At 42.2% G+C, this 17052-nt stretch overlaps 2 protein-coding genes across 10 annotated transcripts in view; both read right to left on the reverse strand.

The window, feature by feature from the left end:
* The window catches only part of MARVELD2 (MARVEL domain containing 2), a 33337-nt gene extending 18757 nt beyond the window's left edge, over nt 1-14580 (reverse strand). Inside the window, exons 1-3 of one of the 3 annotated variants that reach the window (XM_032279051.1) lie at nt 14510-14580; nt 9065-10222; nt 5013-5048 (exon numbers count right to left, since the gene is read on the reverse strand). In XM_032279051.1, coding sequence (XP_032134942.1) covers nt 5013-5048; nt 9065-10204 — 1176 coding nt within the window. In that variant the 5' untranslated portion in view covers nt 10205-10222; nt 14510-14580. Of the gene's footprint in view, nt 1-5012; nt 5049-9064; nt 10223-13998; nt 14372-14484 lie in introns of those variants that run through there. The other 2 variants (XM_032279059.1, XM_032279061.1) reach the window with 2 other exon arrangements.
* Nucleotides 14581-15444: 864 nt separating this feature from the next.
* The window catches only part of RAD17 (RAD17 checkpoint clamp loader component), a 44239-nt gene continuing 42631 nt past the window's right edge, over nt 15445-17052 (reverse strand). For all 7 annotated transcript variants that reach the window (XM_032279006.1, XM_032279017.1, XM_032278988.1 and 4 more), the window contains one exon: nt 15445-15906. In XM_032279006.1, the coding sequence (XP_032134897.1) occupies nt 15642-15906 (265 nt within the window). In that variant the 3' untranslated portion in view covers nt 15445-15641. The remainder of the gene's footprint in view (nt 15907-17052) is intronic.

Here is a 17052-nt window from a genome sequence, read left to right on the forward strand (position 1 = left end):
CATTATAAACAGTCTATCTAATCCTGATTCACCTTCTAAACCAAAGTCCTTTTAAACTCGTTATTTTCTATGCAGGGAACACTATTTTAGGACTCTCACTGGGCCGTGATGTAGCCATGATGATTGCTCTTAGCCAGGTGGAATTTATGAATTTCTTCAGAAGGGGTGGGATTTACATTACTGACAGTCCTGAATGATTGTTGGCAATGACCCTCCCAAAGCCATCCTTCTGAGGACCCCCAACTGGGAAGACAGCTCCTTCCATTTACTCAAAATCACTTATACCTCTGTAGTCACAATGGAAAGCAGCCCATAGGATCATTATGGAAGTTGCATTTAAATCTCAAAGGGCCAGTGTTAGTAATTATTTAATATAAGCCTTACATTGCTCATCTTGATACTTAAAATAGGTGTTTATTAATTTAATTTTTTAAAAACTTAAACATTTTTTTTGAATAGGTAATCTCTACACATAGTTTAGCTGGGTGCCCACTTAAAAGGAAACCACTATTACGAGTTTCAGGTTATCTAATAGTATATTTGACAGCTTAAAAATGAGTATCTTCCTCATTTAACTTAGTCTGATTGTTAGTACCACTGTCATTGAGTTAGAACAAATGGAATTGAAATCCTGAGAGCAATGAATGCTGAATAAATGGATGTAAAACTAACTACAACACAAGGGTATGGGAATCAGAAGTTAAAACAAAGCATAATCAGATCGAACCCTCCCCTTCACACAAAATATGATTACTGTAATTCTATGCCCAATGTTTAAGCTATATGGATTTGTAGCAGTGGGTGTGGGTCCATGCTGCCTTGTGAGAGGAATGCTTCCATTTTCTGCAGACCAGCTAATGTCAGCCTTACTTGTCCCATACCTGGTCAGTTCAGACTGGTCAGGTATCCCTTGATTTCTATTTTTTTTCCTTTTTTTAAAGACAAGGTTTCACCATGTTGGTCAGGCTGGTCTTGAAATCCCGACCTCAGGTGATCTACCTGCCTTGGCCTCCAAAGTGCTTGGACTACAGGCGTGAGCCACCACGTCTGGCCCCCTTGATTTCTAAGAATTTATGGATATTCAGAAAAATCCTTGCAAAGCTGTTGAGCCTTCTTAACAGCAATAAATGAGTACACACACATCAGAAATAATTTAACTGACTCATTAAAAAAAAAATGTGACTTCCAGTGTATATTCTAGATGTTTAAGAAGAAAAAAGTGACTAATTACAGGTTTTCAAAAGATGCTTTGACCAATTAACAATGTTGAATTTGAGACATCCAATAAACTGCTTTCTCCAGGAGAGGTGAGAGAAACAGCAATCTGTAAGCAAATTATTTAGTTTAACTTTACAGTCTTTTATGATCTCTCTCATATACATACATATCTTTACAACCGTCACACTCTGCTAATTTTTTGTCTTTTTTTTTTTCCCTTTCCACTAGATTTGTAAGCCCTCGGAAACTGGAGATGATGCTTCTTGTAATATTCATATCACAAGTCACAGCCTAATTGGCACATGTCTAATCAATGAATGAATGAATGATGACATTGATGCATTAATCACAATATCTTGGACAGACTCCTTTATCTACTTCATAAATCTCTTATTTCAGTATGAATCATTTATTCAAAAAGAGTCTCATAATATGGAGAATACAGTTAAAAGGTATGTTATAAAAGATTTTTTTCAAAATAATCACTTAACACAGGCCTTGCACAAATGATAGTTATTAGAAAGGAAAATGTAAACATAACACATGAAAAAGGCAAAGATGACATGAAAAATGCTCAACCTCATACTTGATAGAGAAATGCAAATTGGCTGATGTGGTAGCTCATGCCTATAATCCCAGCACTTTGGGAGTCTGAGGCGGGTGGATCATGAGGTCAGGAGTTCAGGACCAGCCTGGCCAACATGGTGAAACCCGGTCTCCACTAAAAATACAAAAAAAATTAGGTGCCTGTAATCCCAGCTATTTGGGAGGCTGAGGCATGAGAATCGCTTGAACCCAGGCGGTGGAGGTGGAGGTGGAGGTGGAGGTAAACTGAGATTGCACCACTGCACTCCAGCCTGGGCAACAAGAGGAAAACTCTGTCTAAAAAAAAAAAAGAGAGAGACGCAAATTATACCTCATGAGATACTGCTTTTCACCTATCAGATTGACAGATGGCAACACATTTTCTAACAAACTGTGTTGGTCAGGGTGTGAAGGAACCTGTGGCACTGTTTGAAGTGAAAACTGAGAAAATCTCTACTGGACCATTTGGCAATCAAAATAAAAAGATACATCCTTTTGATGCAGGAATTCACTTCTCAGGATTTATCTGTCAAATGTACTCGTACATATATGGAATGAAGTACATACCAGTATGTATTTGTATGTATACGGTTATTCACTGTAGCATTGTTTTTAATAGTGAAAGACTGGGCCAGGTGCGGTGGCTCACACCTGTAATCCCAGCACTTTGGGAGGCCGAGGCAGGTGGATCACCTGAGATCAGGAGTTTGAAGACCAGCTTGGCTAACATAGTGAAACACCATGTTTATTAAAAATATAAAAATTAGCTGGGCGTGGTGGCAGGTGCCTGTAGTCCCAACTACTTGGGAGGCTGAGGCAGGAGAATTGCTTGAACCTGGGAGGCAGAGGTTGCAGTGAGCCAAGATTGCGCCACTGTACTCCAGCCTGGGTGATAGAGCAAGACTCCATCTAAAAAATTAAAAAAAAAAAAAAAAAAAAAAAGCCTGGAAACAGCCTAAAAACTCATTATGGTTAAATAAATTATGATACACCCACATAATGCAATACTATACAGTTATTAAAAAATACAGAAACTCTTTACATATCATGAAGAAAGCATCTTAGAAATATACTGTTAAGTGAAATAAACAAGGGACAGAATGTGTGTAGCACGCTACCATTTGTGTAAAAGGGAAGGGAGAGCAAGTAACACAGGCAGGGGGGCTGGGAAGCTGGGGTATAGAAATGAGATGATTTGGCCGGGCGCGGTGGCTCACGCCTGTAATCCCAGCACTTTGGGAGGCTGAGGTGGGTGGATCATGAGGTCAAGAGATCGAGACCATCCTGGTCAACAAGGTGAAATCCGTCTCTACTAAAAATACAAAAAATTAGCTGGGCATGGTGGCACGTGCCTGTAATCCCAGCTACTCAGGAGGCTGAGGCAGGAGAATTGCCTGAACCCAGGAGGCGGAGGTTGCGGTGAGCCGAGATCGTGCCATTGCACTCCAGCCTGGGTAACAAGAGCGAAACTCCTTCTCTAAAAAAAAAAAAAAAAAAAAGAAATGAGATGATTTTGTATTATAGACCCTTTTGGATTTTCAACCAAGTAAATATGCTCCCTTTTCAAAGAAAAACAAATCCAAAGATTGAATTCTCAACTCCTCGTTAAGAAATAACGTCCAGTATCTTAAAAAAGATATTTTCAATGAGGGCAAAATTATGATTATGAAAATAAATTATTACATATATGTAAATAATGGTAACAGCATCTCAGTCCTCTCAGAAAACTTGTGGAGTAGGAATTATTATTATTATTATTGTTATTATTATTTGAGACAGAGTCTCGCTCTATCACCAGGCTTGAGTGCAGTGGCACGATCTCAGCTCACTGCAACCTCTGCCTCCCAGGTTCAAGTGATTCTCCTGCCTCAGCCTCACAAGTAGCTGGGACTACAGGCGCCCACCACCAGGCTAATTTCTGTATTTTTAGTAGAGATGGGGTTTCGCCATGTTAGCCAGGATGGTGTCGATCTCTTGACCTCATGATCCGCCTGCCTCGGCCTCCCAAAGTGTTGGGATACAGGCGTGTGCCACCGCGCCTGGCTCAGAATTATTATTATTGTGATTTCACAGATGAAGAAACGAAGGCATAGAAAGGTTAAATAATTTGTCTGCTGCCACACAGCTGATAAATTATGAAATATAAATTCCCCGACACTACAAAATTTGGCATCTTTTTTAAAAAAAGCATTATTATTATTATTAATTTCTTTTTTTCTTTTTTGAGATGGAATCTCGCTCTGTCACCCAGGCTGGAGTACAATGGCAAGGTCTTTCAGCTCACTGCAACTTCCACCTCCTGGGTTCAAGCGATTCTCCTGCCTCAGCCTCCTGAGTAGCTGGGATTACAGGTGTCTAATTTTTTGTATTTTTAGTAGAGATGTGGTCTCATCATGTTGGCCAGGCTGGTCTCTAACTCCTGACCTCGTGATCCGCCAGCCTCGGCCTCCCAAAGTGCTGGGATTACAGGCATGAGCCACCGCGCCCGACCTATTAATTTCTTATTTAACTGTCCTGTGAGTGTGGTAAAAAATTTGGCATCTGAAAGCAAGATGAGATGGATAGAAAGAACAGCACAGAACTTTAAATACAAGTGAAGAAAGTCTGGGAGAAATCACTTTCAGTTTAAAAAAATTAAATTTTAAACATATGTTGGATTATGTTGGTTCTCCTGAACCAACTTTGTTCACCTGCATACATTTTCATCTTACAAAATTAAAAGAAGCTATAAAAGGATTGTTTTATTTGGTCCTTTTAGTATCAGGAAAAAAGCTCAAAGTCCAAATATGAACTCGATGTAATAACTGTATTTCCTTTTCTTTTTTTAAAGGAGAGTCTTGCTCTGTCACTGGAGTGCAGTGACACGATCTTGGCTCACTGCAACCTTCACCTCCAGGATTCAAGTGATTCTTGTGCCTCAGCCTCCCCAGTAGCTGGGATTACAGGCGTGTACCACCATGCCCAGGTAATTTTTGCATTTTTACTAGAGACGGGGTTTCACCGTGTTGTCTAGGCTGGTCTCGATCTCCTGGCCTCAAGTGCTCTGCCTTCCTCAGCCTCCCAAAGTGCTGGGATTACAGGCGTGAGCCACCATGCCTGGCCAATAGCTGCATTTCACAGATGTATGATACTACTATGTAGATAAATAGACATAAGAGAAAAGTATTTAAGAAATCTAAAGCATAATGTGAAATAAACTTTATTCTTACCATTTTCCTTTTCGATGACAATGATGGCTCATGTATCTGGAACAAAAAGAGTGAATAATTTTTCAAAGGCATGTGAAGGTACTTTGCAAATGTTTTCATCTATTTGCATTTATAGTCCAATCTCAATTTTAGGAGGTTGATCCTCTACGTGTGGGTGTTTCTCAGCCTTTTTTTTTTTGAGACAGAGTCTCGCTCTGTTGCCTATGCTGAAGTGTAGTGGCGCTATCTTGGCTCACTGCAACCTCTGCCTCCCGGGTTCAAGCCATCCTCTGCCTCAGGCTTCCGAATAGCTGGGATTACAGGTGCCTGCCATTATTACACCCGGCATATATATATATATATATATATATATATATATATATATATATATATATTTTTTTTTTTTTTTTTTTTTTTTTTTTTTTGTATTTTTTGTTTTGTTGTTTTTTTTTGTATTTTTAGTAGAGATGCAGTTTCACCATGTTGGCCAGGCTGGTCTTGAACTCCTGACCTTGTGACCCACCCACCTCAGCCTCCCAAAGCGCTGGGATTACAGGCGTAAGCCACCGTGCCCCAGCCTCTCATCCTCTTTTTGCTTAGGTTTTGAAGGGCCAGTGGAGAACTGAGAAGAAGGATAACCATAATTCCCCGTCAATCAGGGGCATAGCGAGGAGTTGGGAATGCAGGGATGGTGGAAACTGTTACATAAGCCACTTTGAACTACTCCCAAATTTTATTTATTTCTGCCTTTCATTATCTTGCACGATTAAAGAGTTAGGACAATTACTTTGTAAAATTAATAGAAAAAGGCCATAGGCTATATCACATTTTCTAACCTTTAGGAAGTTATAGCAACACACAGACAGGCACAACTTTCAACATTAGAGGTGACTGAAGTCTAATCAGGCATATAACAAGTCTCATAGAAACAAGTTTTTGTTGAGAAAGGAAGAAGAAATAAAAGTATTACGCTGATCATTCTATTCATGTAGAATTTTCAAATTTTAAGATTTAAAAACTTGCCGGGCGCGGTGGCTCAAGCCTGTAATCCCAGCACTTTGGGAGGCCGAGGCGGGTGGATCACGAGGTCAAGAGATCAAGACCATCCTGGTCAACACGGTGAAACCCCGTCTCTACTAAAAATACAAAAAATTAGCTGGGCATGGTGGCGCGTGCCTGTAATCCCAGCTACTGAGGAGATTGAGGCAGGAGAATTGCCTGAACCCAGGAGGTGGAGGTTGCGGTGAGCCGAGATCGCGCCATTGCACTCCAGCCTGGGTAACAAGAGCGAAACTACGTCCCAAAAAAAAAAAAAAAAAAAAGATTTAAAAACTTATGCAACTAGAATAAAATTATGAGGAAGTATGTGAGTTTCACTATCTGGATTTCACATTGATTAGAATTAAAATTCCTTGTACACAGAGATGTACATTTAAGAAATAAATTGTAACTTTAAGAAACACAAATTTAATACATATGAAGGTTTGTTACATAAAAAAAACAAAAATGCAAGAAACATGTTAAACTGCTAAGACAAATTTTTAGAAACAACTTGAATCTATGTAGAGTCCTAGCAAGATAATATGTTTTGTAACAACCAAGCTAGGCACAGGGGTTTATGCCTGTAATCCCAGCACTTTGGGAGGCTGAGGGGAGAGGACTGCTTGAGGCCAGGAGTTTGAGACCAGCCTGAAGCAAGACCCTGTCTCTACAAACACACACACATATATATATATTATATATATATATCACATTGACACATGTCAAAGTTCTCTGTGTAACATGTAGGTACTTGTTATAAAACTATTTTTTTCCACTGAGCATGGAGCTCATACTCATAATCCCAGCACTTTGGGAGGCTGAGGCAGGAGGATTGCTTGAGCCCAGAAGTTTGAGACCAGCCTGGGCAACATAGTGATACCCTGTCTCTACAAAAAATATAAATAATTGGCCAGGTGTGGTGGTGTGTCCCTGTAGTTCCAGTTATCTGGGAGGCTGAGGCGGGAAGATTGCTTGAGCCTAGGAGGTTAAAGCTGCAGTGAGCCATGATTGCGCCACCGTACTCCAGGCTGGGTGACAGAGTGAGGCCCTGCCTCAAAACAAACAATCAATAACAACAACAAAAAACCAATTTGCTTCCCATTCCAGTAGGTGTAGAAAGAAAATTTAAGGCCGGAGGCCGGGCGCGGTGGCTCAAGCCTGTAATCCCAGCACTTTGGGAGGCCGAGGCGGGTGGATCACGAGATCAAGAGATCAAGACCATCCTGGTCAACATGGTGAAACCCGTCTCTACTAAAAATACAAAAAATCAGCTGGGCATGATGGCGCTGCCTGTAATCCCAGCTACTCAGGAGGCTGAGGCAGGAGAATTGCCTGAACCCAGGAGGCGGAGGTTGCGGTGAGCCGAGATCGCGCCATTGAACTCCAGCCTGGGTAACAAGAGCGAAACTCCGTCTCAAAAAAAAAAAAAAAAGAAAAGAAAAGAAAATTTAAGGCCGGGTACAGTGGCTCATACCTATAATCCCAGCACTTTGGGAGGCCAGGTGGATTATCTGAGGTCAGGAGTTCTAGACCAGCCTAGCCAACACAGCAATGCCCCCATCTCTACTAAAAATACAAAAATTAGCCCGGCATGGTGGTGCATGCCTGTAATCTCAGCTACTGGGGGGCTGAGGCAGGAGGATCACTTGAACCTGGGAGGCAGAGGTTGCAGAGAGTGGAGATCATGCCACTGCACTACAGCCTGGGCAACAGAGTGAGACTCTGTCTCAAAAAAAAAAAATTAAAAATACAAAAGACAGGCTGGGCACGGTGTCTCACACCTGTAATCCCAGCACTTTGGGATGCCAATGCTGGTGGACTGCTTGAATCCAGGAGTTTGAGACTAGCCTGGACAACATGGTGAAAATTCATCTCTAAAAAAAAAAAAAAAAAAGTGTAAATTAAAAAGCCAAAGGGCTATTGGTTGTTATGCATCAGATTAAAAACAAAATTCATATGTCAGTGTGTGCTAAGGACAGGGTTTAATTTTTATTTATAGTTTTGCCCAATATATGCCATGTGCAATTGTATAGTATCTGAGATGTCTTAGGAAAAACGGAAAAGGAAAAATTCATAATATAGTTAATTTAAAATTACAAAAGAATTTAAGGTAAATACTGAAATTTTCCATGACATAGGATATTCTACTACACGCATCTTGGAAGAAAGCAAAATATCATCTCACTTCAGAGAATAATGAAGCCAGTGGAACATACTCTAACATTTGCTACTGTGCAATCAAAATAATTTTAGGTAGGGTTTTTACATAATCTCATCCTTAGTTATTTTATTCTTCTTACTGTTCTCATTATCATTTATTCTCATTATTATATTAAATTCTAGAAATATAAAAACAAATGTAGGACTTCCATTCTGATTTTGGACCACACGTATTCCCCAAATAAAGACAAATGATGAAAACCACTGGGCAAGTTTTCAGAGCATGTTCACTACAGTTCAATCTCTCAATGCTTAAAAAAAAAAATCAAACATGGTTTATTATATTCTTATTTGGTTTTATTCAACTCACTGGGAGAAAGTAAATCATAACTTTTAAATGAAAACTTAGGGGTTTTTATTAGGTTTTACCATATTAAAGAATCAAGATTGTTCTAAAACTAATGATGAGACACTTATTTACTGAGCATATTCTTCTTTGCAGAAATTCAGTAGCTGTGTCTTTCTCTTAAGCTTCAGACAGACAGAAAAATACAGCCAACAAACTATATATTACACATCTGGTGTCTACTTGCAATGTTATCTAACAGCCAAGCAGCAGAGTGGGTTATCCCAGTCAAAGCATGTCAGATATAGAGCTAAGTTTTTTGAATCTCAGATCAAAGAAAGAAAAGGGAAGAAAGAGAAAGAGAGAGAAAGAAAAAAAGAAAAAAGAAAAAGGAAGAAAAGAAAGAAAGAAAGAAAGAAAAGATTTCTACAAAAGCTGTTTTCAGGACCATACATTTTTAACAAGGGAGCAAATAAATAATGGAAAAATCATACACACACAAATGAGGGATTATGAAATCACTTACCTCCTGTTGTTCCATATATTCTCTTTGTCTCCGAGCTGCCTCATGCCTCCATAACTTTAGGCAAACCAGAGCACTAATGAGATAAACTATCATGGTGACAAACAGGAAGATCATTGCAGCTATCTGTCCTCCTTCTACCCGGCAGAACATTGCGTTCACTGGTGTATTAAATAACGGATAGTAGCAGAGGCCACCGCGGTTGGTATCGTTCACATAGACTATGGCTGCGGCCATATACAAAATAAACAAGGCAACGTTAATTCCAAACTCAGTTAGGGGCCACCAATTAGAGTCCAGAAGAATGGTCCGGTAATACATGGACATGCCAAGAACCAGAATAATAATGGTGGTGACCCAAGCTAATCCAGCAACCACGAGTACAAAAGGGGTCTTAGGGCCACTGTAGTAATAGCCCCCATACATACTGCCCAGTCCACCAACGCCTCCCATGCCGTAGGGCTGTGAATAGCCAAACAAGTTGTACCACTCACTGTCCTTGTGAATGTAAGCTGTGACACAAGCAAAGACGCCGGCCCCCAAAAGCAGCTCCACCACACCCAGTATTCTCAGCAGGCCTGCCCACGACTTCATGTAGGAATATCTCAGGTTATACTCCTCCACTTTCTCGCTGTATGTTCGAACTGTTTGTGTGTGTCGGTCTAGCGATCCATAGGGATCCTGGGGAAACACTGCGTCAGCCTCTTTCCGGGAACTAAAGGTTCCTTCTGACCCTCCGTAAGGATCTTTGCAGGAGGTGGGGGGCGAACGGTGGTTTGGTCTTGCTGGAGAGGCTGGCGGTGAACACTCCACTCCATCGGAGATGTATCTGATATCAGATACCGGCTTATCCCATTCGGGGTCCTTTTGCTTCCCTCTGAAGAAGTTCTTCCAGGAGTCAGGGATGAAGCGCCTTACTGGTTTGAGATCTGGCGCTAGAGCTGGTTCTTCTGCGTCACTTGAGTAGAAGTCTGGGCCAAATGGTGGCTGTAATGGGAGAGGGGGTGGTGGCAAGGGATCAGCGCTCACTGCCCGCTCACTGTTGTGAAGAGTTCTTACGGTATCATCTTGATAGGGCAAGTCACCTGGGACCTCATCGTAGTGCCTGTCCCGATTCCTGGATCTTCCATCGTTTGACGACATTTGCAATTTTCACACCTGTGGCCAAATTTAAAGTTATCACTTATGATTAGTTACTTATCCTCTCGATGCTGACTTTATTCATGTAGTAGCAAAAAGTATTTAGGAGACCAAAAGAATCATGTCTAATTATTATGACATACAAAAATGATAAATACGAGGCTGGGCGTGGTGGCTCACGCCTGTAATCCCAGCACTGTGGGAGGCCAAGACAGGCAGATCACTTCAGGTCAGGAGTTTGAGACCAGCCTCACCAACATGGTGAAACCCTATCTCTACTAAAAATACAAAAATTAGCCAGGAGTGGTGGCACGCGCCTGTATTCCCAGCTACTAGCTGCTCAGGAGGCTGAGGTACAGATCACTTAAACCTGGGAGGCAGAGGTTGCAGTGAGCCGAGATTGCACCACTGAACTCCAGCCTGGGTGACAGGGCTAGACCCTGTCTCAAAAAAAAAAAAAAAAAAAAAAGATAAATACCTAGAGACTTTAAACCTATAAACCTATAGATTTTGCATATTTTATAACAATTACATTACCTAGGGATATAGTCATCATTCTATGCCATTTTAAGTGTAATCAAGATTTTAAATCTTAGGCTGGGCATTGTGACTTGTGCCTATAATCCCAGCACTTTTGAGAGGCCAAGGCAGGAGGATCACTTAAGGTCAGGAGTTGAAGACTAGCAATGGCAACATAATGAGACCCTGTATGTACAAAAATTTTTAAAAAATCGGCCGTGTGTGGTGCTGTGCCCACAGTCCCAGCTACTTGGGAGGCTGAGGTGGAAGAAAGATCACCTGATCCCAGGAGTTTGAGGTTACAGTGTGCTATGACTGCACCACTGTACTCCAGCCTGGGTGACACAGCAAGTCTCTGTCTCTAATAAAAGAAAAAAAAATGAAAAATGAAATATCTATAAACTTATCTGTAAGCCCTATTAAACAATAAAGAACAAAACTGACAAAACTTTAACAAAACAGAACATGAACACACTCCCAAGTAGAGTCATTTCCTCAAACATCTAAATCAAAATACTAAGAGTTTGAGTGTAGTGAAATTTGATGGGTCAGCAAATATTCTTCATTTTCACTTGGTACAGACTAGCAGAAGCAGTCTGTTAAAACATAGGGAGTGCACAGCCCTTTCCCTTCCTAATCAACAAAGTCCTTTTAGAGGACTTGCTTCTTCCAGTCTAAAATATTAACACTTGAAACTAGATGTAAAAAAAAAAAAAAAGAAACTAGATGTAAAAGGCTCCCCCAAAGCACAATAGAGAATGGCAGCAATGACCATTAATATTACTCTTTCCAGAGCAATTACGTACAGGTGATTTACTGTTGCCAAGAAGAGACTCAAGTATCTCAGAAGGTATTCAATCCACCTCAAAAACAAGGCATAGAAAATACACTTTTACTTGCCTGTTGATTCATGAAATCAATGCTCTGAACCCATAGACACAAAGAAGTAAACCCCATTTGCTAATTAACTACTAGGTTTAAGGTGTGCTGAATTTTTCTCTCAAATTGTTTATAAGTTATTTTGTTTGAAGACTTAAAACAATTTTAATTCACACTCTGCCAAGTCTCATTATTGAAGACTTAAATTGGGCACATGGTATTGTACTCGATACTATGAAGGTCTCAAAATTAAAATGGCTAACCCCATCTTTTTGTTTTACTTATTCATTTATTCATTTGTTTATTTTATATTTTCAAGACAGGGTCTTGCTCTGTTTCCCAGGCTGGAGTGCAAGAGCACAATCATAGCTCACTGCAGCCTCAATCTCCCTGGCTCAAGCACTCCAGCTGCCTCCTAAGTAGCTAGACTACAGGTGCATGCCACCACATCCAGCTAAATCTTTAAAATTTTTAGTAGACATGAAGTATTGCTATGTTACCTAGTCTTGAACTCCTGGGCTCAAGCGACCCTCTCGCCTTAGCCACCCAAAGTGCTGGGATTACAAGCATTAGCCACTGTGCCTGGTGTGATTTGGAAATTCCAAAGGGTTTATTTTATTTTACTTTGGAAAATGCAGACCCTTCATTTAACCGGCCTTGCATCAGGCATGCTGAAGGTACACTGGTGAACAAAGCAGACTGAAATCCTTGCCTTCATGGTGCTTTCATTGGGGGAAGTGCCAGGGGGATTGACGGATGACAGGTAAGTGAAATATACAGTATGCTAAAGAACACAGTTGAGCATTGGAGTGAAGATTGCAATGGGGACAGGATGTTACAATTTTAAACCAAGTGACCAGGGAAATCTTCATAGAGAAAGTGATATTTGAGTATAGAACTGAAGGTGAAGGAGGAAGCCAGGCCATTATCAGGGACAAGAGTGTTCCCAGCAGATGGAACAGGTAGCGCAAAAGCCCTGAGGTAGGAGTGCCTGTTACGTTCAAGAAATACGAAGGCATGGAGGCTACCGTGGCAGCAGCAAAGTGAGTAAGAAGGTGAATAGCAGAACTGAGGCCATCTGAATCATGTAGGGCCTTGAAAACCACTGGAAAGGACTCTGTCTTTTGCTGGGAGTGAGATCAGAAGCCACTGGATGATAGTGAATAGCGGACTGACATGATTTGACTAGTTTTAACAGTATCATTATGGATGCTGTGTTGAGAATACACTCCAGATGGCAAGAGGCAAAACAGGATGACTAGCTAGGCCACTGACATAATCCAATGGATGACCGAGATAGTGAGAAGAGGTTAAATGTGAGACAGATATTTTAAATTTTTATTATAGAAATTTTCAAACATAATAAGAAGTAGAAATAATAGTATTATGAACCCTTGTGTACCCACATCCAGCTTCTACACTCAATTTATGGCCAAACTTGTTTCATTTATACTCCCCATGCTATTTCCTCTGCCAGTAGAGTCCTCTGAAGTAAACCCCAGACATCTGATCATTTTATCTGTCTATACTTCAGTCTCCACCCCTCCAGCTTAGCCTTGGGGAGCAGCAGACTGAATGAAGCGTGTTTCAGATGCATCAAAAAATCCAGGTAAAGATGTTAATAGGGTAAGCAAGGCACAGAGGGTATCTACAGAATGGAGACAAGGGAATGGGGTGGAATCCCAGGGTCTTTCTCTAACAGGGCAATTACTGTGATGGCCCCAGCAGGGTTTCCAATGCAACGCAGCTCTGTACATTACAGCGGTTATTTTTGTACCTTTCTCTTTTATTTACTCCTCTAAAAAAGTTTAAGTTCTAGGAATGTTATTACCACTATAGTTTCTGAAGCACATTCCTAAGAAATGTAGAAGCAAAAGCACAACAAATAATTTTAGCAAGTTTCACACAGCATTTACAGGATACTCTATTCTTAATTCAATTCACTGGTAAAAATATGATTCACTGTAATGGATTTACACCTCCTCACTTGTTAAGTGGCTTATTTGAATCAAACCACCTTATCAACCTTTAAAAAGCAAGCAATTATTAAAAAGTTGTGGAAAAGCAAGATAATGTGATTTTTAGAAGAGAATGGTTAGTTGCATTGCACTACATCTGAAATATCTGGATACTCCTAACGTCTTTCAGGATGTCACTCAGAGTTCGTTTTGGTTCCGCAGGCCGCGGCAGGGTGGGTCCTTGCCCTGCTCAGGCCCCGGACCCTGAGTCCACTCTTGGGCACTCATCTTGGAAAGCCGCGGCAGTGGCAGGAGAAATGGCTCCCCCAGCAAAGTGTCACAGCAATCATGCCTGGTCGCCTTTACACAAACAGAACCACCGGTTTGCCTGGCTTAAAAGTTTTGCTGGACTCAAGAAAGGGGTAGCTTTCGAATACTTACGCGCTTCCGAGGGGTCGGGAAGGCTCTGCGGTTTTAATTAACCCACGACTGACCCGGGTTACCGAGCTTCTTTGCTATGGGGTCTCCCCGGCGCCAGCCTCTGGGAGCCCGGTCCCACAAATCTCATTGTGTCCCCGGCTCTGCCCGCGCCAGCCGGCGTTCGTCTTTGTGTTTCTGGCTGAAACCCACTGTCTTTAGAGATCCCGCCCCAAAGAAGCCGGAACTAAGCCGGGAGACCCCACAGGTCAGGAGCACCCGGATCGTCGCGAGGTGCGCGCCCCGCCCAGCGCCCGGAAGGACGGCGCCTCGGCCGCACCTGTGACCGCAGAGCGAAACTCCGCGGGGCTCCGACCTCCGCCGCGGGCTATGGCAGACTGAGCGCAGAGCGCGGGCCTCCCACCGTCCCCACACACCAGGGCCGAGGGGCACCGGGCCCGCCCCTCCCCTCCTCCGGGTCACGTGCCCCCAGCCCTACGCTCCACTAACCTGCGCTACCGCCAAGAAGAGCGCGCACGCCGCCCGGGATTCTAAAACCGGGATCGGGCTCCAGCGGCAGGGCGGGGCCGGGGGCGGGGCCGGGGGCGGGACCAGCCCGGCTTTGCCCCGCCCGGCTTTGTCGGCCCGACTCCCGCTCTGGGCTCAGGCGGCTCGGTGCCCCCCAACCGGTACCTCGCGGCAATGACTACCCACTGGGCTCCTTTGGAAAAGTAGTTACAGGTTGGAGTAGGAGTCCCGGACAGTTCTCATAGCAACGTTGCCATCCTCTTCCCTATCTTTTGAAAAAAGTTTGACATGGTTGAGGGAGATTCTTGCACTGTGCCTAAGGACCCATGGCAGTGTTAAAAGACAGTAGACTCAAAATGAAATTCAACATTTTAATTTTGATATAAATTATGTAAATACTTTCCAAAAAGTATCTAAGATATTCCACTGTACAACACATCAAAACATTATCTGAAAAGCTAGAGACAATAAAGCGTAAATAAGGCACGCAGTTTATTTACACTCATAATTGCATCCTAAACTGTTGAATAGTTCATATTTACAACCCCCATAACGTTTTTGCATTCTGAATTAGTCCTTCACATTTTGATATTTGGCATAATGTTCAAACACACTTTTTTTTTTTTTTTTGAGATGGAGTTTTGCTCTTGTTACCCAGGCTGGAGTGCAGTGGCGCGATCTCGGCTCACCGCAACCTCCGCCTCCTGGGTTCAAGCAATTCTCCTGCCTCAGCCTCCCGAGTAGCTGGGATTACAGGCACGTGCCACCATGCCCAGCTAATTTTTGTATTTTTGGTAGAGACGGGGTTTCACCATGTTGACCAGGACGGTCTCGCTCTCTTGACCTCGTGATCCACCCGCCTCAGCCTCCCAAAGTGCTGGGATTATAGGCGTGAGCCACCGCGCCCGGCCTCAAACACACTTTATACACACTGACCTCTCTTTAAACCACTCACAGGTTTAATAAATACTACAGAAAAAATTCAGATGAGTCAGTTTCTTGTGATGAAATACTACAAGAATGAAGAATTAACAAACTGCCGTGTAATTTATCAGAAAAGCATATTAACTCTGCTGATGTACCACTGAATGAAACAAAAATTAATCTGTGAAGTAGCAATCTGATTTGCAGGCTGGCTTCTATGTCCCATCACTCTCATAGTCTTCTATTATTATGTTTTCTTCTACGTCTCCTTGGGCTGAAAAGGGCTGAGGCTGGCTGGTAGGCAGTTCACTCGCAGCACTATTCTGACTCAAAGGAAGAGACCAGGTTTCTGGCTCAGTGGCTTGAGTGGGTTCACCCAGAGGTTCCTCTGCAGAATGTCCTCCATTAAGCTGAGCTTCATCTCCGCTGTCAGGGTCTATCATTCCATGTTCCCTGTCACTCAGGGCTTCCATTTTTAATCTGTCAGATTCACAATGCAGGTATTAATAAGAACCAAAGGAGAAGATTCCTTAAATTACACCACGAGTGTGATGATTATGAAGCCATCTTTCATTTACTTTCATTGTGCTGTTTAGCCAGTACCTTTAACTATACAAACAAAACTACAAAGTAAATGACAAACTATGAATAAGTTCCTACAACTTAAAATACAAAAAGGGGTTGAATGCGGTGGATCATGCCTGTACTCTCGGCACTTTGGAATGCTAAGGTGGGCAGATCACTTGAGGCCGGGAGTTCAAGACCAGCCTGGTCACCATGGTGAAACCCGATCTCTACTAAAAATACAAAAATCAGTCAGGCGTGATGGCATGTGACTGTAATCCCAGCTACTCAGGAGGCTGAGGCAGGAGAATTATCTGAACCCAGGAGGTGGAGGCTGCAGGATGGTGGAGGCTGCAAGATGGTGCCACTGGACTCCAGCCTGGGTGACAGAGTGAGACTCTGTTTCCCCCTGAAAAACAACCAACCAACAAAACAACTACCACCACCTAAAAATAAAAAGAGATAATGTCTTCAGTCAAGATGTTTTTAAAAATTGAGACCGTCTCTCTATAACCCAGGCTGGAGTGCAGTGGTGCGACCTTAGTTCACTGCAACCTCTGCCTCCTAGGTTCAAGCGATTCTCCTGACTCAGTCTCCTGAGTAGCTGGTATTACAGGCACATGCCACCTTGCCTGGCTAATTTTGGTATTTTTAGTAGAGATGGGGTTTCACCACATTGGCCAGGGTAATCTCAAACACCTGACATCAGGTTTACACTTGTAATCCCAGCACTTTGGGAGGCCAATCCGCCTGCCTTGCACTTTGGAGGCCAAGGTGGGCGGAACACCTGAGGTCGGGAGTTCAAGACCAGCCTGACCAACATGGTGAAACCCCACCTTTAAAAAAATAAAAAAATTTTTTTTTACAAATTAAAAAGAAAAAATGAAATATAACAGAAAAGTGGGCACAAACATGGACAACTTATAAAAGAACTACAAACAGTACAAATGGATACTAAATAAATTTTTCAATCTAATTTGTAATTTTAAAAATGAAAATTAACACAATGAGCTACTACTGTCTTTTTTTTTTTTTTTTTTTTTTTTTTTTTTTTTTTTTTTT

Source organism: Sapajus apella, unplaced genomic scaffold (assembly GCF_009761245.1).
Source record: "Sapajus apella isolate SASKATOON/1434 unplaced genomic scaffold, GSC_monkey_1.0 scaffold1, whole genome shotgun sequence".
NCBI classification, from domain to species: domain Eukaryota; kingdom Metazoa; phylum Chordata; class Mammalia; order Primates; family Cebidae; genus Sapajus; species Sapajus apella.